This window comes from Hibiscus syriacus, unplaced genomic scaffold (genome assembly GCF_006381635.1).
Source record: "Hibiscus syriacus cultivar Baekdansim isolate YM2019G1 unplaced genomic scaffold, ASM638163v2 tig00110481_pilon, whole genome shotgun sequence".
Lineage (NCBI taxonomy): Eukaryota > Viridiplantae > Streptophyta > Magnoliopsida > Malvales > Malvaceae > Hibiscus > Hibiscus syriacus.
In genome coordinates, this window is record NW_024062757.1 from 881,696 (window position 1) to 904,068 (window position 22,373).

At 35.1% G+C, this 22,373-nt stretch overlaps 2 protein-coding genes and 1 pseudogene across 9 annotated transcripts; 2 read left to right on the plus strand and 1 right to left on the minus strand.

Moving 5' to 3' along the window:
- Positions 1-1,455: 1,455 nt before the first annotated feature.
- On the minus strand, positions 1,456-7,660 carry LOC120128576 (annotated as a pseudogene).
- A 2,554-nt stretch (positions 7,661-10,214) lies between these two features.
- LOC120128579 (uncharacterized protein At1g32220, chloroplastic-like) lies at positions 10,215-13,150 on the plus strand. 2 transcript variants are annotated; one of them, XM_039146252.1, is made up of 7 exons: positions 10,215-10,361; positions 10,712-10,814; positions 10,907-10,995; positions 11,140-11,195; positions 11,608-11,754; positions 11,850-11,975; positions 12,829-13,150. In XM_039146252.1, the coding sequence occupies exons 1-7, from the start codon at positions 10,258-10,260 to the stop codon at positions 13,104-13,106; spliced, it is 903 nt and encodes a 300-aa protein (XP_039002183.1). In that variant the 5' UTR covers positions 10,215-10,257; the 3' UTR covers positions 13,107-13,150. The 2 variants fall into 2 exon arrangements, with proteins under 2 accessions (XP_039002183.1, XP_039002182.1); XM_039146251.1 differs by having other exon boundaries at positions 10,218-10,361; positions 11,677-11,754.
- Positions 13,151-15,892: 2,742 nt separating this feature from the next.
- LOC120128573 (inactive poly [ADP-ribose] polymerase RCD1-like) lies at positions 15,893-21,789 on the plus strand. Of its 7 annotated transcripts, none has more exons than XM_039146242.1 (9): positions 15,893-16,937; positions 17,840-17,987; positions 18,129-18,177; positions 18,250-19,399; positions 20,093-20,334; positions 20,720-20,784; positions 20,893-21,069; positions 21,165-21,232; positions 21,378-21,789. In XM_039146242.1, exons 3-9 carry the CDS (start codon positions 18,153-18,155, stop codon positions 21,427-21,429), a joined length of 1,779 nt encoding a protein of 592 aa, XP_039002173.1. In that variant the 5' UTR covers positions 15,893-16,937; positions 17,840-17,987; positions 18,129-18,152; the 3' UTR covers positions 21,430-21,789. The 7 variants fall into 7 exon arrangements, with proteins under 7 accessions (XP_039002173.1, XP_039002170.1, XP_039002172.1 ...); XM_039146239.1 differs by having other exon boundaries at positions 15,897-16,937; positions 20,681-20,784; XM_039146241.1 differs by having other exon boundaries at positions 15,898-16,937; positions 18,234-19,399; positions 20,681-20,784.
- The last annotated feature ends 584 nt before the right edge of the window (positions 21,790-22,373 follow it).

Below are 22,373 nucleotides of genomic sequence, written 5' to 3' on the forward strand. Positions count from 1 at the left end.
AAGATAATTGAACTTTAAAACTAGTTTTGTTGTGATTGTTGAACATGGAAAGATATGAGTTATTTACTCATGTTCAACTGCATATTTAAGGCCCCATCTTCCTTCATGTTCAATACTTGCCTGCTTTTTGTCTGTTAAAACAGACATTAACTTCAATGTCCATAAATCTTATATATATATATGTGTGTATATGTATATAATCCTTATTTGAAGAGATTTGGGTTATAAAAGACGCTGTAAGCAACTAAATAAGCTTGCAATGTACAATGTATATGGTTGGATTTATCGTTTTGGCTAATTCGTTTAGGCATTGAGAATTTTGAAGTCTAGAGTGCTAACTACTACACAATAGAACCGATTCGATTTATAGGTTTATATGTTAACGATAAAATAAATGTGTCTGAATTTGCAAAAATAGAATTACTCGTCCTACGAATGAAAGTAAAATTTTGATGTTTGGGAATGAACTTGAACTCATAAAATTTCAAGAAGGGCGGAAACATATTTTTAATAGAAATACATAAAAAAATCTAAAATTTATGATAATTTTAAAATTTCAGGAAGACGACTGTTTCCACCTGCTCCTTCGGTCCATCTCTGACAGAGAGTAAAACCAATGTCATTGGAAACGGTAAAAGAGCTGGTGTGTTTGGCTAGTTGCTCAACTGTTAACAACTTCATTTACCTTCTTTTTTTTTTCCTTTTTCTTTTCCAAGTTGATCATTTTCAAATTCATTGCATTTTACTTGCTAAGATTAATGATGAATCGTGGAATATAGCTTTCTACCTACCCATAGATTGGTTTAAACATGAAAATTTTTCTTTCTGGTGAGAAATAGCATTGCAAGGTTTCCCATATTCTCAAATCTCAATATGGAGTAAACATACAGAAAAGATTTTAGAAACATCAGACTTTAAAGCGAATTGGTTTTATTGTATAGTGGTTAGCACTCTGGACTTTGAATCAAGCGATCTGGGTTCGACTCCCTTTATGGCAAATTTCCTCATTTTGTAAATTAAAAAAAAAATTGTTATAAATTTGTTTGGCCATAAGCAAAGTGGAAATGGATGCTTATAAGCTTATAAACCCACTGGGTTGGATTCAAGAGGTAAGCAGCTTGATACCTAAGGTCTCGAGCTTGAGTCATTGAATGCAGAAAATCCTTGGAGATTCACCCACCAAAACCAGGTGTACGATGTGGATCGGTCCGAATTAGCGAAGGCAATTAATAAATTAGGAATCTCTTCATAACAGTTGCAGAAACTAGGCATGCTTTGTCTTGAAGAAGTTAGAAAGCAATTAATTATTCTGAAAATAGTGAGTTAAATTATGTTCAGATTCCAAATTACAAGAGCCACTGAGCCAATCTGATGCCTTATTGCATTGCCTGCTTTCGTTTACAAGGTATACATGTTTGCTTCTAGATTATGACTTCTTCCTGGTGAATGTGATATGATACATTGAATTTCAATGGATCACATGCACATAAGAATTGCCTATGGACTATTGGTTTTGAGTCTTTCTAGGAAATAAGATCTGTACAGAACAAACCTGAAGCGGCACTTGTCGGGGATAGCATTGCTTCTGATGGATTTGGCTCCCATGAAAGCTAAATCTGCTGTTGATGTCATCAATAGGTATCGAGAAATAAATAGGGTTCCTTCTGCAGGGCAATCTTTCTATGAATCCGATGGTTTTCTCCTTAAAGAGTGCAAAAATTCCGCATCTGAAAGATTCAGCCTGCAGATAATTAAACCAAATCGGATATGATATTGGGAGGTAATCAGTAATCACTAACACAGCAGAAAGCATTAGTCGTTCAATTGATAACAGAAAAAAAAGCTTGCTGATTACCTACTTGCAGATGTTTGGACCATGGTACGGTTTCGATTACTTCCATGGCTGCGATAAAGAGACACCTGCAGTTTATGCCTCTAAACCCTGTTTTCCATGTATGGCAGATTCAAGGACATTGTATTGCTCATTCACAGACTTATACAGAGGTTGTGTGTATGCAACCTTGGCCTGCCCAACAGCAAAGCCAACTCATACTAAAGCAATAAACAAGCACATTTAGATGCAACAGTTCTTTAGAAAGTTATCCTCTAGTGTTCTAGACATAATAATAACGAACGGAAAAAAGATCATCCCCGATAAATTACTACGAGACAGGTTTCAAAGTCTTGACTAACTTTTTACATAAATAGCTGTTACGGCAAACATCCCCTTGGAAACACTTTGCATGGCTGAATATAATTATGCACGTCTTTTTGGTATAGTCATTTCATCAACACGTAGACCGTAGTTAGTTACGATGCTAGTATGCTGCAGTCAATATTACAAATATGGTTGAACATCCTCTAACATAGGTGATCAAGGTCGTGAAAACTATAGGTGATAAAGTTAAGTCTGCACCGATCAGATATAGTATGCAACAGGTTGGGTGCATTGTTTTTGTAATTCTACAGAACTGGATTAACTTTTCAGATACCTATTGAGGTCAAGTACCAGAAAATGCATGTAAATAAGAACACAATGCAACCAACCTCCTTAGACTTTTCACAAGCAGCAGCAATTTCTGGGAAGCTTATTTCTGGTGCTACTGATAATCCAACCCCATGAAAGGTGATTATTCTTTTTTCTCCAATTTCTTTTTCTACCTTAAAAAATGCCGATGAGTCAGACGAGGGCAAATTTTATATGACAACAAACTAAAAAACAAATACACACCTGCAGCGGAGGGGGTATGATGTCATAGCACAATAGAGCCAAGGGATATATAAGCCCTGGAACACCTGAATGTTCTATGTGCCTGACACCCAAGAGTATACATATGTCCAAAGGATCAGGTCTTTTAGGGGGGTCTTATTAAGACAATTAAAAAGAATTTCATGGTTCGTTGGATAGATATAAATCCCCTAATGCATGGTTTTCTTAGAAATCTACAGACCTTGAATATATCAATACATGCTATATTCAACATTTTGTTACCTGCGGCATCACATATCAATCATATCTGTGAATAAAACCTGAAGATCTGATCTCCTCAATATATCTTGAAGGATAACATAGAGAAAACAGCGTGGTAAGTGGTAAAAAAGATCTACCAAAAACTCCCAAGAGTATAACCTCATTCCGGGAACAAACCCTGCACATAATATGTCTGCAAGCCTATAAATCTAGATTATTTTTAATTCCCCCTCCTAACAAGAAATGTCTAGCTGTTAATCGTGAGGAAGAATAAAGCTTCACACTTAGCTTTGAACTAATCAGAAATAAGATAAGCCGCAAACTAAGACATGAATATGTCTCTTCCAGCTCTCTCTCTCTGAGTCATAGTAACTTTAAGTGAAATTATGTTCTGGATTGGATGAAAGATGCTAATGAAAGCAGCTCTAATCCATTTCAAACTTTATACCTATTTATTACCAGCTGAAATCGATATAATACAAACTGGAAAAAATTGAGAAACAATACAAATAAATAGATAGATAGTTAGATAATAAAGACAGGCTGCTCAAGCTTACAGGATACCATTCTTCTGTAAGGGGATCAGGACGGTCCCTGCCACCACTTGCTGCAATCCATACTACCTTAGCAGCAAAGCCATCTCTTTCAAACTTCTTGTGTTTGCTTTTCTTTTCATCTCAGCAAGTTCAGGAATATCATACATATGTTTTTTGGAGTATACACATAAAAGATTCCTAAGAGGATTGTAAAACAGTTTTAGAGGCTCTTTAGCATACTTTTGAATAATCAATCAAAATAGGTAGTAACTATTTGAGTACCTTCCCATGCTGAAAGGCTTGCAAAGAGGATCTGTTATGACTCTATCCCCAGCAACATAAATCTGTAGCATGGAATCCAAGTATGGTCAAGGGCATAAATAGATAATGGCAACTAGAGCAAAGTCAGACATTTAAGAGATAATCACCATGCTTTCAGCAAGCTGTGGGTTTGTTTTCTCAAGAAACAATGAGATGATGATTGGATCAGCTTCAGTCTGATGGTTTGATATAAGTACAACATTGTGACCCTGCAACCAATTGTCTGAGAATTACATCCATAAAAAGCCAGTGTAAATGTAAAAGATTTAGCCAGTACTACGCACTTCCTAAGTCCCAGTTGCATGTAAAAAAATCCTAAATGTTGAAAACTTAGTATGACCATTTTTAGCTTATGCCAACAAAGTTGAAAGTAAAACACCATAAAAGCTCCTTGTCAAGACTAAGATATAAGTTCAGCTTTGCTTGTATAATAAAAATGTAAAATTGACAAGACAAAAAGTTGATGAAAATTAAGGAATAAAAATAAGATGGATACTAGTTTAACGTAAAAAAAACTGTTATTTGTATTTGTTTCTAAGATGAATGTTCTTATTAGATAATCAAAGAACACATCTGGCAGAACAAGAATTTCATCAACTTACTACCAAGCAGCTTTTCATGTTCTTTAACAGTATATCTTTTCAAAATGTAAAACAAGAGAAGCACATGCTGCCGCATCATTGTGACTTGCTTGGTCATGTTTAGAAGAACCCAGTAAAACGAAAATAAAACTAAGCATTGTCACCTGCTTAAGCTTTTCTTCTATCTCATAGAAAAGAGAAAGATTGCCGATATATGAATTCCTGAAACGAAAATAAACACAAATGTTAAGAGAACTGACTTGAAGAGAGAGAGACCAAATATGTCCTTCAGTGATTATATATGAATGACAGATTTTATATGAAGCACGTGAACTACTTGCAGCATGAATGAGGTAGCTGATAAGAATTAAAACTTATGTGACCAGCAAAATACAATCAAAACAAGAAAGAGAGTGAATTAGTGAAATATACGTAATACATGCTCTAAGCAGTTATAAATACAGTTAATGATAAACTATCAAACATGAAGAAGAGATAAACTACTTGAGACCCTACGAATAATAAGGAATTTTCCATCCACCAACAGACCATCGTCCTTTGTATTTTTCACAATTCCTATGTAATATTACTTCCTTTTAATAGAATAATCACTTGCTGATCAAGATACACTCACTGAAAGAAACACAGAACAAGCTCAAACCTTAGATGGTCTCAAAAGGTAGCTAACAATCAAGCAAGAATTATAATCCCTACCGAACTGAGATATATATATATACTAACCTTAAAATTTAATACCTTGGTTTATAAAACAGAGATAAAATTGAAAAACTGCAAATCCCTCCGCAATGCGCATCCTGAATCTTAAGAAAGCTTCTATAAACTAAATCGGTATCAGTACAGAATACTCCAAATACCAGAATGGGACAGTACTGAAGTTGTCCGCTCACCTGAAATCAATCAAAGGCCGGATATAATTTTGACCAAACATATAGTAGTCAAATGGTTCCCGCAAAGCTTTTTGGTAGGGTTTAAAGACAAGGATCCTGAAAGACTACAGTCATATTTCATACAGAAGTTTATAAAAATTCATAATCTTCATGCAATACCTAAAAACGGAAGTACATATATTTTACAAACTGCAGATTCATGCTGAAACAGTACAATTACCACCACATCCAAAAACATATGGTCAAATGCAACTGTCATGTTTGACAATACGATCTCAACAGCTGCAGGATGTCCACTGTGGAAAACCTAAATGTTGCCACATCAAAGAAATTTCTCTTCAAGTTTTCAGAGGTACAAGCCAAAAGGTAAGCATTGAGTGATAAGGTTTACTAAGTACTGGAATATATAGGTGATAAAGTATTCAAACCATGCAATTCGACAGAACACTCTCCCACCAATTTTTAAGATCAGATACACCTTTTTTTCTTTCTTGTATAAATTTAGGTCCAAACAGACCTCAAACGATTAAGTTTCTTTTAAGAAAAAAAGACAAACTAGATTTTATGAAGAAGTTATAACCAATTATTTAGCATTATCTTGTTTACACACCTGGTTCTCATAAAACATAGTGTATCTTAAGCCAGGTTATATAATTCATTCAGTGTAAGAAAATTCAGATATTTTAAAACATATTGTCTATTAAATTATGAGCCTAATGCAGTAGACAGATAGCAATATCTAATTTCAATAAGCAAGAAAGGGAATGTTGGCTTGCAACCTAAAACAACATAGTTTATGTAGAGGAGAACCTATCATATCTAAAACATACAATACTATGCACTGAAGAAAGAGTTTAAACATAATAATTTACTGCATTTCTATAATTCTGATACACTTCTTCCATTCCCGCTGCAGCATTTGGAGGTAGCCTTCCCGCTTCTACTTCCTTCCTAATTCCAGATAGGAGTTCTGCAGACAAATAGGCAGCGTGAGACAATAAAACCAGTTCTCTAGTTCAGTTTTTGGAACTATAAAAGGCCGTGGATAAACTTAAACAACAGGATTATTCAATGTAGGGAAATATTCTCTTTTATTTGTCTAGGTCACTTATTCTTCAATCCACAAACCTTTCTACGCTCCTTATGTTCAAATTCCCTTTCCAATATATCTCCCTTCTCCATGCTCCTCAAATTGACCCGAGTCCATTTGTCTCTTTTTGGGACCATTAAAATGTATTCATCAAGTATTCTTTTGCTAAAGTCTTAAAAGTATGATTATCCTCATACTTGATCATTTTGCACCAGATATATCCTTTCTAATCAACAGATTGTCATTACTCATTACACCAGTTGCTCGAATGCTTGAACATGTTCTTGATCAATGTATGGAATGTTGGATGAACGGACAGAACAGCCCTTACCAGAAGCTGAGTCAGGTAAACTAAATTTCTATAGCAGAATCGTAAAGTTAAGCAAGGTAAATTTTCGCACGAACATTTTCAATTTTTCATTTCATTAACCAGCGAATATTTTCAGCACCGTGTTTAGTGAATTTGTTTTAATCCAAGCTTCTTGGGATTTTCCCTTTTAAATAGCGGTAAGCAATTAATCCATAAACGTTTTCATTAAATACTAAAGTGACCTTTTCTTAAAGGCTATTTTTACGATGTAATAAATTTAGTCTTCTCTTCTATATTGGAAAAATTCAGTTGACTAACACAGAAACATAAAAAAAGTTGTCCAATAGAAATTCCTCATGTTCGTAATTTGTACAACGAACTCCTCCTCCTCGGGAGGAAAGAGGAAGAAGAAGACATCATAACATTTATAATAACTGTACGGAAAATAAACGCATTAAAAACTTATTTTAGAGAATGTGAAAAGGAAAAGAAAAAGAGGAAAACGAACCTTGCTCGGAGCGAGCTTCGATAAAGGTACGGGAATGCTCAACCACCGGTTTCCCGCCTCCAGTGCTGCCGGTGGCAGCTACACCTGATTCCTTATCTTGAACGACCTCAGCCGTTGCTTTAGCTTTCAAGGAGTAAAACAAAGAAGAGCGAATCCTGGTTGTTGTTGTTGTTGTTGTTGCCGTTCTGGAAGTAGATCGAAAAAGCTCAAGTCGCTGAAACGGAACCAAAGGAGAAGAGGATTTGATTGAGAAGGACAATGCATCCTTAGTGCATGTTGCGCTGAAGAATGGGAGAGGCAAAGAAGACATATTTGAGAGAGTTTTGGATTTTGATTAAAAAAAAAAGAGGAAAAAAAGGAAAGAAAAACGATTGAAAGGAGGAGAAAACAAAAGGAAAAATGAAATACTCTGTTTTGAACGAGTCTGGGGGAAAATTGGAACTGTAGGATTGCATTCTTGTTTTTAATTTTTCATTTCTTTTATAGCTTTACTGCTTTGTTTGAAACGGCGGCGTTTTGGGAGCGAGCACGTGGTTTACAGCTATCCAGAGCGGGCAATTAGGGAAAATAGCTGCAGGTTGCTGACGTGTACGGGTATGGATTGGGAGAAGTTATCAAGATGCGTTGTTTCCAATTATTGCCACTTGTCACTGTTTTTGTAAGGATAAGTCATATAAATAGTTATTCTATTTTAGTATTTTTTGTCTGAAAATATAAATTAATATTATAATTTATAGGAAAAAATTAGATAAATCTCATGTTCGAGTCTTTATGTGTATAAAAAATCTCCATTAAAATATTTATCACCAAATTTAGGTGTGACACATATCGATCTAGATTAATACAAAATCTTAAAATCGAAATGGCAACAAAAAAAAATTAAACACATTTCCATTAAATCAGTAACAAAAGATAATATGAACTTTTTTAAGATTACGTAATTTGGAAATTTAATCTTACTTAAAAAATTGAATTCTTATTATGAGGTTTTTTATATATAAATGTTTAGGTAGGTGGTTCTTACAGTTCAAGGTATACTTAAAATTCAATTATGATTTACATAATAGTTTACAGACTGTACATTAAGAGTGACAGTAATAGAATTCGAACTTTTTCTTACAAATTTAAATTTTTGAATCTCAACTAATTGTATCAATACCCATCGACAATTCTTACTATGAGTTGAAAGAACCACTCCGCAGTAGATCTTTATAGTATTTTATCTGAATTATTCAATTAATAGATTAAAAATGAATGATTGTACTAAAAATAATAATTAAAAAAACCAATGTGAATTGATAGATTTTTAACATTGGTTTTCTTTTCGAAACTACTTCTAAAGACAATCAACTCAGGTGCTTTTGGGATAAATTAGAAATCGCATTGTCCCATTATCATAATAAAACCAAAATTATTAAGAACCGCTTTGAAACTTGAACAAGACAACAACAAAGGGACTAATTATCTAATTAGTACATATATTACATTGGATTCTTCAATGTCATACGAATCATTTTTCATCTCAATATCACACATATTATACGCCATTAACATTTTTACTCATTTCTATGATGGAATTTAAAGTGGACCTCTTGGATAAGTGATAAATTTACATGTAACATATTTTTTTTATATTTATTTAAGGTATAATAGTTTGATTAATCCCTCAATGTTTTTATCAATTTTTCAATTTCATCCTTCAAATTCTTTTATTCTCATGTAAAGATCATTTTCTTCACGAGTCTGTTCATCTACGTCAAATACAAATACATCCCATGAGCTTTCGTAATATTGTTGATAAATTTCATAATAACTACTTAATTCTTTTCATATAATCTGTTTTTTTCCCATGAGCTCGAATTAAGTAAGGTTCGTTTTCTTCTCTGCTCTTTTATTTTTCTTTTTCTTATATTCTTTTAAAAAAATTTAGTGCATTTATTTGTTTAAACAAATGCATTTTTCGAATAAAATATCACAAATATTACTAATAAGGGTATAATATAAATATTATCATATTTTGATTCCTTTTGCGATCAAACGGTCGCAAAATGAAAGGCTAATATCAAAATAAGTATTAAATTTGTATCATTTCTTTTAAGAGATGTATAAATTATTTTTTAACTCATTTAGATATTAATGTTACAAATGTTACCACTTTAAGTATTTCAACCGAAATGACCATTATAAAATTTCGTTAAGTAACATATGTCACAATCTTAAAATTTTAAAAAATAAAAATATTATTAAAAAAAAGAAACTCGAACCTTTCCCCTACTCGTGTGCCCCTTTTCCCTCCCATACTCCTCTCCCTCCTCTTGCTTTCTCCTTCCACGGTCAAAGACCAAGCGACCAGAGGTCAAACGACCGATCAAATGGTCAGCTGCCACAATCGATGAAACGATCAATTATCACGATCGAATTTGAAGGATTAAATATTTGAGATGTTAGGGATTAGAAATTTAAATTTAGGGATTTGAAATTTTTGGGTTTTGAGATGATGGTTGTGATCGGTTATTGAGTGGTTACCGGTGAATAGGTGGCTGGAGATGACCGACGGTTAGAGTAAATGAGATTAGAATAAGAGATTTTAAGAGTTTGAAGTTTTTTATATTTTATAAAAAAAATTCAAAAATAAATTATATTTAATTTAAAAAAAATAAATTTCTAAAATTATCAGATTATATCACATGTCATTTAACGAAGAAATTAACGACCTAAACACTTAAAATAATAACACATCTAACATTAGATACCAAAATAAATTAAAAAATAATTTAAACACTTATTTAAAAAAACGATATAGTTTCTACACTCATTTGGTACTAAGGCCAAAATGAACCATGAGGCTTGTGTGGGATAAAACAAACAAAGGGATTGGATGGTAATTTCCTTCTTTAAAATCTTTTAAAATGCCAAAAGCCGTGCCACACTGCCCACATGTATGCACATTGCGCAACGGCCCATTTTGCCTGTCTCTGGACGCTGGCCGCCAATTTTTTCCATATCGGAGATTGTCGTTCTCTAGCGGCAATATGACGTCGTTCCGGGCCTTCCTTGCCGTTTCAGCTCCTCCTCTATCTTCTCTCGGCACCACCGCTTTCTTTCCAACTCGCCCCGACTCACTTCCTCAACGCCGGTCCTTTCTCTTCCACTCGTATATTCATTTTCCCCATCAATATAAATTATATTCACTATTTATGTGTTCGTTTTTCAATATTTGTTTTTCAGTTTGAATTTATCATTTCTGCATGTCGAGAATTTGTATCTCTTTTGTTCTATAACTTCTTGATTTTTCTTTAAAAATTTAAGGATAATTTTTACTAGTATGTTACTGAAATTTGATAGGCTCTTTCATTTTTTTCTTTTTGGTAATTTGGCGAGTCGGATTTGTGAATTGAAGAACTTCTCTTCGTCTTGTGGAAAATTGAAAACTTTTGTCCCCTTTCTGAGCTTTTGATGTTTTTTTTTGTCTGTTATCAATTGCAGCTTCTGCAAGTTTGGTGTGAAATGTAGCTATGCGGAAGCAGGAATCAGTGATGACTCAAGATCAGCTACAATAGATGTTGTAGCTGATGTCAAGAACGAACGGGTATGTCTACGCTGGATAAGTCGATAAACCTGCTTCTTTTGTGTGCTATTAATGTTGGCTCATATTTCTTACCAGCATGTTTTTGTTGGTAGATTGTAGTCTTAGGAGGAAGTGGTTTTGTTGGTTCTGCAATATGCAAGGCTGCGGTATCCAAGGGCATAGATCTCCTAAGTCTAAGCAGGTCTCAAATATTATCTCAACTGGTTTAACTTGCTCATGTTGCCTTTTTCTGGGGCATTACGAGCTTATTGCTTTTATAAGCTTTTGAAGTATTTGTAATGATTTTTTTGAAAACTTAAGCTTTGAATTTTGATTGTTACATCAGGTCAGGGCGTCCTACTTACACTGGCTCGTGGGTGGATCAGGTTAACTGGATACCAGGCAAGTTTTATCTTCCCTTACAATTATATTGAGTATGTAACATTGAATGTTAGGGTCCTGAACTTGCTTTTGAAACTTATTTCCTTTTGGCATGGATAGCTGATAATATAGGAAGAATAACATGCTTGTAGATGACTAGTTATCTTTTAGAAGCTTGAGAATCAACAATCCTAGACTTGTTTCATCTCTCAAGTGCAACAAGAGAGCTACATACGTCTTTTGTTGTTGCATACATTTTGCATTGATCCTACCTTCCTATAACCCTTTGAGTAGACTGTTGCTTACCGACAAAATCTTACTTAGGTTTGGGTTTATGTAAATGTTTCTTGCTATTTGATTCATCTTATTCTTAGTTCACTTGTCCATATTTGTATAGGAATATGAGTTAACAATTTAGCTTGTTGTTTCACATGAGATGTTTTTTATGCTAACTGGGATGAAGTACTTGTTGGAGCTACAGCTGTGATTTCAACTCTTGTAGGTATTGGCAGTGAGGAGCAGATGAAAAGAATTAATGGCGAGGCTAATGTTGTGGCTGTAAATGCTGCCAAGGATTTTGGTAAGGATTGCTGGTGATAACTTATATCTTATTAAATTCACAAGTTAAATTCTTGGTCAGGAATATATCCTTAATGCCTTCTATTTTCCTTGTAGGGATTCCAATATTTATCTTAATTTCAGTTCATGATTACAACCTACCGCTATTTTTACTTCAATCTGCATACTTCACATCGAAGAGGAAAGCAGAATCAGAAGTACTATCCAAATATCCAAACTCAGGTAATTTTTAATGACTTAACCTTCTTTGTTCTTACGCACAGGTAACATAAGATTTGTATTTGCCTGACTAATTATTTAAAACCAATAGCAAGATAGAGATTTCTTACAAACAATTAGCTGGTAGGAGCAGTCATTTGGTAATAACCTGATTTGAAGCTATCTTTATGACTTTGAAGGAAAGGGAAAGGTGGTAGACTAGGTTATTTGGTAACATCTAAGTGAGAACTCTGAAAGAAGAGTTATCATCAGTACCTGGTTGTTATACATATCAACCAAACCTGGGGCACCTCACCGAGTTGAACAACTTGACCAAGAAAGGCTCATCCAACTATGTACGTCACATCAGGATCCACTGGAAGACTTCCCCAGCACATCCAAGTAGACATGCAATACAATCTTTCATACCTTTGCCACCGGGTACCTAAGTTATGGCCCAGTCACATTCTAGGAAAGCATTTCATGGTCCCACCACCAACCTTACACAATAGGTTCAGTTCCATTACCAATACAAGACCACCCTCTCCATCACCAGAAGAGCTGAGATTCTACTCATCCATTACCATAGAAACTCTACCAGGCTATCTCCAAAACTCTCCATCTTTGTCAGACTCAGATCCCTCCAAACCTCCACTAATGGCTCTCAACACCACCGCATGAACTGTCCCTAACCTTCACACGCAAACGTTGTATCAATAGTGGTAAACTTTATAAGATTGTATTCTTTTAGAACTTGTGTCCACCTGAATATCATGTATCCAACTGTCCCCAAGTTTAATTTACTTTTGAAACCTTTTTTTGTGCTCTAATCCTTCTGTAGTGAGTGTCCCAACTGTTTTTTGGTTTTGGATTTCAGGTGTTGTCCTAAGACCAGGTTTTATATATAGAAAGAGGCGAGTGGATGGTTTTGAGCTTCCACTTGATCTGGTCGGGGAACCACTGGAAAAAGTTCTTAGTGCTGTAGAGAACTTCACAAAGCCCTTTAAATCTCTTCCATCGTCTGATTTGATATTGGCTCCACCAGTTAGCGTAGATAATCTTGCATATGCAACCATCAATGCAGTAACAGATGATGACTTCGGCGTTTTCACCATCGAACAAATCAAAGAAGCAGCAGCAAAAGTGAAAGTTTGAATCACTTCCACACATTGAACTAGTTGTCATAATCTCTAGTGTTTCAACATCTGCAATACGGCTCTTGATCCGATCACGAATAATAACTAAATGCAAAGTTGAACTGTTGTAAAGTTAAAAAAGTTTTACCTATAAACAACATATATATATATATATATATATAGACAACAACAATAATAAAACCCTATTCTCATATGCAATGGGGTAAATAAATGTAGGGTAGTAGGTTGTTCTCAACACCAGGTTGAGAAAAGCTTCCGTGGGAGATCTCCGGCAGTCACAAAAATTACAAATAAAAATAAAATGCAATGCATGTATAAATAAATAAATAAATACATAGTTGATTATTATTTTTAATTAGCAGTCTTTTTATGCGTATTTGTAATGGGAAGTAATCCCTGCAAATAAATCTCTGCATAAAAATCTCTGCAATATAGACAGAAACGTAAGATCCGACTAAATTTAAAAAGAGGAAACATGAAGAGAAAGATACACAGAAGTCAACGATAGCAAGCTACGAGAAGGAGTAAAGTCAAATGTGTTAAAACCTAAACTAAGGCAACACTATTATGCTACCCTAGATCTAAGCCTTCATAAATTTCAATAACAGAAACGTGAAAAAAAGTAGAAGTCAGTGAAATTACTACAAATGCATTAAAAAGAAGACAGATGTTATAACATATGTCTGTGATCCGCACTACTCGACTACCCTGGTCTTAAGTCTCCATACTTTCCTATCAGAGGTCATATCCTCGGTAAGGGTTAAATCCTTCAAGTCAGATCTTAAGCAGTCTTCCCACTTTCGCCTTGGTCGTCCTCTCCTTCTTGCACCGTCGACTGTAATCAACTATACCCTCCTGACCGTATCCGACGATTGTCGCCTAAGGACATGCCCAAACCACCGTAGTCTTCCTTCCCTCAATTTTTTAGATACATACACCACCCCCAAAGACGTCCTAATAGCAGAGTTTAGTGTCATGTCCCACAAAGTCCTACCACATGCCCATCGAAGCCTTCTCATTTCTGCGGTCTCCATCCTCCTTACGTGATCCTTCTTGATTGCCCAACATTCCGATCCATACAGCAGTGCTGGTCTTATTACCATTCTATAAAATTTTCCCTTAAGTTTTAGAGGCACCTTCTTGTCACACAAAACTCCAGTAGCAACCCTCCACTTTAGCCATCCTGCCTTTATACGGTGTGTCACGTCATCATCAACACCCCCATTTTTATGTATCATAGACCCTAAGTACTTGAAACAGTCCTTTGAGGGGAGAACGTGTCCTTCTATGCAAACTTCTACATATTCATCGTTTTGTATCCCACTGAAGTTTGAACATAAATACTCCGTCTTTGCAATATTGATCCTTAGACCTTTTTCTTCCAAAGCAGTCTTCCAAGTAGTCAGTCTATTATTCAACTCAGTTTTTGTTTCAACAACTAGGACAATGTCATCTGCGAAAAGCATACACCATGGAAAACCGTCTGGTGTCGCACAGTAGATGTCGTCCATAATCAAGGCGAATATGTAAGGGCTAAGAGTCGACCCCTGGTGGAGTCCGATTTCCACCGGGAATGCCTGGGTGTCGTCAACTGTAGTCCTGACGTATGTAATATATCTACAGTACATATCACGAATCGCCCGGATATAAGCAGTTGAGATCCGTCTCGTTTCCAAGATCTTCCAGATCGTATTGTGGGGAACGCTATCATACGCCTTCTCAAGGTCAATGAACGCCATGTGAAGATCTATATTTTTTCCCTATATTTCTCCATAAGCCGTCGAAGTAGATGAATCGCCTCCGTAGTAGACCTGCCTGGCATAAAGCCAAATTAGTTTTCCGAAACCTTAGTAACTTGTCTCAACCTAGCCTCTATCACTCTTTCCCATAGCTTCGTGGTATGGCTGAGTAGTTTAATACCTCTGTAGTTGCCACAGCGTTAGGGATCTCCTTTATTCTTATAGATTGGTATCACAGTAGACTCTCTCCACTCCTCTGGTATCTTGGCAGTCTCTAAAATAATATTAAAGATGTTGGTCAACCACTGAACTCCATCTTCTCCTAGGGTCAACCACACAGTGATAGAAATTTGATATGGACCGACAACTTTGTCCCTCCCCATCTTTCTAAGAGCCATTTTGACTTCATCAAACCCAATCCTACTTGTAGGGCAGTCATTGGCCGTAGTATGATGGTCGGTTGACCCATCAACGGCACTCAATTTAAAATTTTCTTGAATTGAGTGTAAAATCACTTTAATCATGACAAAATTTAATTTTTTAAAGTAACTGTTATAATTGACCATGAAATACAATTATATAAAACTATCATGCTATATATTATTTTCATTACTTTTTTAGTCTTTTTGGAAGATACTTTTTAAATTTGAATATTTGTTTATATAATCAATATATTTTTAGAAAAAAATGTAATAAATATTTTATTTTTTAAAGCATAAATGATATCATGATTTGAATAAAAACTCTTTTTTGTTCCACACGAGAAAAAATAAAAGAAACTTCATTTTATTCATTAAACAGCAGAACACTTGTGTTTCTCATATTCCAGTCAATCACGAGTGTCTTCAATCGGGCCCCCACTCATTTTAGTATTAGGTCCATCTTTTTCCAATTCTATCCGGTCAAAATTCTTGTTTCCCCCAATTACCCTTCATAGGAACTGTCTTTTAGGTTTTAAATAATTGGGTAAATTACACCGTTCTTCACCAAAGTTTATTCTCTCTCCTATTTTATTAACTGTACTTTTAATTTTTTTAATTTGCTCACTAAATTTTATAGATTAAATTAGTTTGCTCCCTTTGCTGTTATCTCACTAACGTTGTGATGACGTGTCATTGAACTTTACTCTCCTATTTTGCTCACTTAATTATAAAATAAAAATAAAAGGTGGTCGGACGCCACTATCGACCGTCGTAGATGGTGGCCATTCAGTTTCAAATTTCTTGGGTCTCTTCGCTTCGACATCTTGAGTCTGAATTTGACCTATATTTTGTCAAAATTTGCTCCGAAGTCCACGAATTGGAGATTGAAAGTGAGGAAGTCGAAAAGTTTCAGTTGAGATTCACAGATTTTGAGATATTTTTCCTGTGAAATAACCAATAGATTCAAACTCAAAGGGTCGAGATGAACCGACTCATGAATTTTGAGATCGAATGGCCACCACCAATGATGGTAGACGGTGGCCATAATGAAAAAATGTTGTGGTGGTCAGCGGTGACAACCAATCATTTTATTTGCAAAGTAACGAGAAAATGGGAAGAAATAAGATGATTTGAAATGACGTCGTTTTGATATATATTTGAGTTTTTCAAAAGGACATCCTTTTGATGCTTGTGACATGTCATAACATTGTTAAAAAGTTAACGACAGAGTGAGCAAAATAATTCAATTTGTAAAGTTAAGTGAATAAATTAAAAAAATTGAAAGTAAAGTGAGTAAAATAAGAGAGAGTGTAAAGTTGAGTGAGGAACTATGTAATTTACCCTAAATAATTTTTTTAATCCCGAAATGACCCTTATCCACGTACACCAATTTCCTCTCCAGAGACTGAGCCGTGGATGACGGATCCAATAAAAGATCGACACGTTGATAGAACAATATGTCACGGTTGATTACTTTATCGTTTCCCCGTAAGTGAACTTCGATAGTTGGATTCTCCATTGCTTTTCGTCCAAGAATGCGACATGAAGTAAAAGGAAATTACTAATACTGACTTAGGGTTCTACAATTTCCGTTTTCTTTTTATATCCCCATCCCCCCTTCTTTCCAAAGAGAAGCGAAAGAATCACTCCAGTTTTTCTCATCTGCAGGTAATATTTTTCATTATTCTTTTAGTTTAGGCTTTATTTTCCTATATGTTTCTTGGCTTTAATTTCTAAGAGCGAATTATATAGATCGGTCCTGATATTGGCATCTGCGAGGCGTTGAATTCATTCTGTTGAATGATTAATTCTTTTGATGATCTCTGTGGTACTTGTTTTCTTAGAGGATCAAGAAAATATTGTAGTATTCTAATTTTGAGAAATTATGCTTTAAGATTTTCATTTTCTCCATTTTCCAGTTTTTGCGATAAATTGCAAGATCTTCTAATATATTTGTTATAATAAATTTTTGTTTGACTTAGTTTCGGTTCTAGAAAATTATTTATTTACGTTCTTTTTTTTAATAGAAACAGGAATGTATGTTCTAAGGTTGAAATTTTCTATTTTAAATTTGTCGATCTCATTGATTTCACGAGAAACACCAGATTTCTTGTTATTCTATTATTATTATTAATATTATTATTATCTTGAGTCTATCTATTTCTGAGAATTTGCTAGTTTTTCTGAATCTTTGTTTTGTTTGGTTTCACTATTTTTTGCTCAATTTTCTTGACAGAAATCAGTGCAGGATTAGAATTTTTGGAATACTTTCTGTTGTTTTTTTGTTGTCAATGCTGTTTCTGTTTCGAGATTTATGTAATTAGTGCTTACTATTGAGTGAATTTTGTGATTTTGTAGAAAGAAATATTATTATTTTTAAGGCCAGTTTGATATATGATACTTAAAATTGATTGCTTAAAAGCTCTAAATAAAGAAAAGTATAAAAACATTTCTTCTGTGGGTTTCTTTTATAAATTTGAACATATAAAAATGGAACCAAAGAATTGTTGAGTCATAAATTTTATAAAATATTTTGCTACAATATCTGTAGGTCTTTTATGTTGCATCAGGAGGCAGGGTACCAATTGCTGTAGAATAATAAAGAAGTTGCTATCTCTTCTCTGAAGTAATTGTAAAGAAAAAAAATGAAGAGGAACATGTGCAAAATGACGCGTGCGACATGGAAATGTACAGGATTGACACTAACTTCAGTTCTAGGTATGTGTTCCTCTTGCTGTGTGGTGATTCTGATGAGTTTGGTTTGATATGCTTTCAGTTGTTTCATGGTTGCTTATGTTCCAATTAGTATGGCTTCATATCCATGCCATTTAATGTCTTGACCCTTTTTCCTTTTTTCAGGATTTGCACACCGACTTTTAGGAGATGGTGTCTTTTAGTTTGGTAGAAGGTTAGACTTTGAATTCTTTTTTACTGTAGAAGTATTGGTTTTATACTTGTTGATAGGGATTCATCTAGGCAGAAATGGCAGCACCGAATGCCACAGTATTGGATAGTAAGCCTTCGGTTTTGCATGGCTCAAAGAGGAAGCTGGCAACACAGCTTACGACAGAGTTTCCTGGGGCTTCACATGTGATTTCACCTCGGTTGCCTGGCTTGTGTTTAGCTTCCCAGAAACATGGCAAGCGCAGGAGATTAGATGATTGCAAAGGCAGAGTTGTGAGTTGTGGTTTTACTTCAAAAAGATCTTTGTTACTTTGCTATTCAAATTTTAAGAAAACAGGCATTCCAAAGCGCATAATGTACTATGAGAAGGGTGAATGGACTGATATTCCCCACGATCTTATTGCCTCAATCAGGAAAGATCTTGATACAAAGAAGCCAGTTATTGAGGCTGAGATAGATGGTCAATCTTTTCTGCTAGATTTCTTGCATATGTTTCAACTGGAGCTGGAAACTGGCGTAATGCACCCGATTGCTTGGATTGATGAAGCTGATGGCTGTTTCTTTCCTGAGACTTTTACCAGTGGTGATGGAGAATGCCAGTGCTGTGAACATGAATATGTGAATGATCAAGAAGATATGTTTAGTGAATCTCATTTCCCCCATGAGATCAAGCTTCACCTTGAGATTGACATTAATGGTGTTGAGCAGCCAAAGTTGAAGGAATGTAGTGGGGAGTCGAGCTCTTTTGAGAGACATATTCAAATTGCTCAGAAACCTGCCTCTAGTTATTGTGCTATAGAAGTTGAGGATAATTGCAATAGGGATGCTGATGGAGAACCCAAGAAAGCTGTTGAGGATATTCAAGAGACAGAGATAAACTCGGTCCATGAAAACCAGTTTGTAGATGTACCGTTCAATGAGCAGTTGGACTCTTCTGCTGTTGAGAACATGTTTCTCATGAGTATGAACCCTTGTGGAGGTATGGATATGCTTGATATAAAACCCTGCTCCAGTACACAATATAGATTAGAAAGATTCCTTAAACAGGTTGAAATCATGAAAAAGTATAGGGGTATTGCAAATGTTCAATGTGCATGGCTTGCTTCCTCCAAAGCAGCATTGTCCACCATCATGATGCACGGGCTTGCGCACTGCGGTCTTTCTGCAATCCCACACTTATATGGCTCTGGTATTCATCTTGCTGCATCAGAATATATTAATGCCAGGTTGGAGGTTCCTCATTGTTTTTTCTCCTAGTACTGCTAAATATGAAAGTCTTTTATTGTTTTGCTTTCTCTCTTGGAAAATGTTGCAAGGGTAGTGATATTTTGTAAATTACAAAATGATCGGTTCTGCCTTGCTTTTTGGAATGCCCTACCTTTCCTGTTGCATCAGAATATATTAATGCCACACTTTGCGATTACAAAATGATTTGTTCTCTGTTGCTTTTTGAAACAAAGTATGAATGAAGTTAGTCATCCATTTTTACCTTATAACGAGCCTTGGCTGTTTAAGTGCTTAGAATATAATAAATGAAACTGTTTTTTCGCCTTTTTTTTTCTACTCTTTGTTTTAAGTTTCCCAAAAGTGGACATTATTTAGATTCCACAATAGGAGTTTTATGGATTCAACTATGGAAATGCATGTAGGATATTTTTTGTTCCACTTTCATGATTCATGTACATGTAAGATTCACTCTGAACACAGATTTGTTGCTTCTATAAAATTTACTTTTGATGCTCCTTGATATATCTTTCATTTGTTTTTAGTTACCACTGGCTAGTATCTGTTTTCTTCAGTTCTTTTCCTTTATCTGCCATTTGTTTTTAGAATCCAATCCGTTTTTTAAAACATCTTCAAGGTACTTTTTTCATACTATGTTGATGTTGAGGGCTGAATGTTATTTTTTATTTGTGCAGTGCAAAGTATTGTGATATTGACGAAAATGGCGTACAGTACATGATATTATGTCGTGTAATAGTGGGAAAGACAGAGCTTCTTTGCCCTGGAAGTGGACAATTTCTTCCTAGCAGTGAGGATGTTGATAGTGGAGTGGATGATCTTCAGCATCCAAAGTATTATATTACCTGGAACATGAATATCAATACACATATTTATCCTGAATTTATTGTTAGTTTCAAGCTCTCCTCCAATGCTAAAGGTGATATATGCATTCTTCCTTTCTGTCATCTAACATCACACTGGAAGCTATTCTCAACACATAGAATATTGCAATTAATTTTGATGATTGGCAATCAACTAAATGACTATCAATCATGTAATCTCCATTTCAGCCTTGATGGCCAAAGTTCTTTGTTAATTTAAGAAACAAAGCTTCATCCCTGTGTGTTGTTATCCACCTTTTGGTTGGGAATTTGTTTTTCCGCTTGAGATCACTGATAGCTCCCGCTGGTTCAATGGCTTGGTTGTGTTTTCTGCAAGTTCTGTAGGGCTATATATAAATATTTCAAGTTTTTTAGCTCTTGAAATTTATTTTGTACCAACAGGCCATTCGATTGGAAGTGAGGCTAATCATGCTGTTTCAGGTGTTACTGCCTCATCGAAAGGATTCCAAGGGCATTCGTCATGCAACAATATATTCAGGATAAATGTGCGTGTTGATATTATTTGCCTATTTGCAGGCTGAAATGGCAGTCTTGAAATACATATATATTTTGAGGTTTGCTTATTTTGATGCTGTTATGCTTTTGTCATTTAGGGGAGTATTAATCACCAAAATTCAGATTCAAGGGGATTCCAAGAAAATGATCCTACTCTAGGTTCAAGGACCCCTAAATCCCCTTGGATGCCTTTCCCTATGTTGTTTGCTGCTATCTCAAATAAGATTCCTCGTATAGATATGGACCAAGTTTCTAATCATTATGAACTATTCAGGGTATGTTTGATAACATGTTTAATTGTTAGTTTCTCCCTGGTTTTAAATAAAGTTTCTGATTCTTCTGTATTACTATATCGTTTTTGCCCCAAAAGGCAAAGAAGATAACTCGCAGTGATTTTGTCAAAAAGTTGAGATTGGTAGTTGGGGATGCTTTGTTAAGGTAAACAATTACATCTCTGCACCGCGAGGTATGATATTAGACTTGCATGTTTTAATTGCTCTTCAATGCGATGCCACTACAATATGTTACTTTGATTTATAGTTGATCTAATCTAATCTTCCGGCAATTTGTGGATACCATCTAGGCATGAATTGGAGGTTGCAAAACAGAACATGAAGGGTCCTGAAAGCCTCTGAGTTTACCATTTGTATATTTTGATTGCAGCTTATGGTAAGCTCCAAAGATATTGGTGCTGTCAGGTGACTCGTGGTTCTTGTTATCAAAATCCGTCGACATGATATGGACATGTTTGGAGGTACCTACGTGGACATATTTGAAGGTAAAGCTCTGACTTGGTTTTTAGTGGTGTAATTGCTATGTACTTCTCCCTAGTCTCCTGCAACAATGATTTGGTATTCTCTTAAACCCAAGACTTTGTTTTCAACCGGAACTGGCTTGCAAGCCCCTTATCATAGATTTCTTTTTTTTTTCCTGAAATTTGAACGTGCTGCATCGATGTTTTGTAGAAATAATAATTGTCACCCGACATTTTTCTACGGTTTTTCTTTTCGGAAGTTTACATTCAATGCCTAATGTGACGAGGGAGTTTCAAACTTGGAAAAAGCAAAAACTAGTGTACAAAAGATAAATCTTGGAAAAATTCGGAGCTGCTTACCCATGCCCCATAGCCATATGAGAGATTTGGATGAACTCGCATGAAAATTATTGTCAATTATCAAGAATAGAGTGCTCTCCCTTTCTCCGAGTTATTATAAGTAAAGAGTGCAAAGTACTGGCTCAATCGAGCAAAGTGAAATTGGGTTGAAACAATCTGTCTTAAATCTGGTATGGCTTTAGTTTTGACTCTTTTGTTAACAGATTAGCAGATTTCCATTTGTTGCTTTGTTGTAAATTGTAAAGAAGATTCTTCCCCTCCCTCAAAAAAAATCAATAGCTATTCCTGAATTCCTCATTGGAGAGCTTCTTTGGTTCTACCTTTTTGGGTCTGAAACAACTACGTAATCTTTGCATAAATTTCCAAGTTTACTCTTTCGACACTAGAAAAATTCTATAAAAACCATAGACCAAAAGAACCAATCAACTAGAGTGAAGTGGTCTAATACTACTGAAACAAAATACA

Excerpts from the sequence above, each read along its gene's own strand:
- LOC120128573 (XM_039146239.1), top strand. The coding sequence starts at position 18,153 with ATGGTGTCTTTTAGTTTGGTAGAAG. Across the intron at positions 18,178-18,249 it reads GTCTTTTAGTTTGGTAGAAG|AAATGGCAGCACCGAATGCC; the intron begins GTTAGACTTTGA and ends TCATCTAGGCAG. Across the intron at positions 20,785-20,892 it reads ACAATATATTCAGGATAAAT|GGGAGTATTAATCACCAAAA; the intron begins GTGCGTGTTGAT and ends TTTGTCATTTAG.
- LOC120128579 (XM_039146252.1), top strand. The coding sequence starts at position 10,258 with ATGACGTCGTTCCGGGCCTTCCTTGCCGTTTCAGCTCCTCCTCTATCT. Across the intron at positions 10,996-11,139 it reads GATCTCCTAAGTCTAAGCAG|GTCAGGGCGTCCTACTTACA; the intron begins GTCTCAAATATT and ends TTGTTACATCAG. Across the intron at positions 11,976-12,828 it reads ATCCAAATATCCAAACTCAG|GTGTTGTCCTAAGACCAGGT; the intron begins GTAATTTTTAAT and ends TTTGGATTTCAG.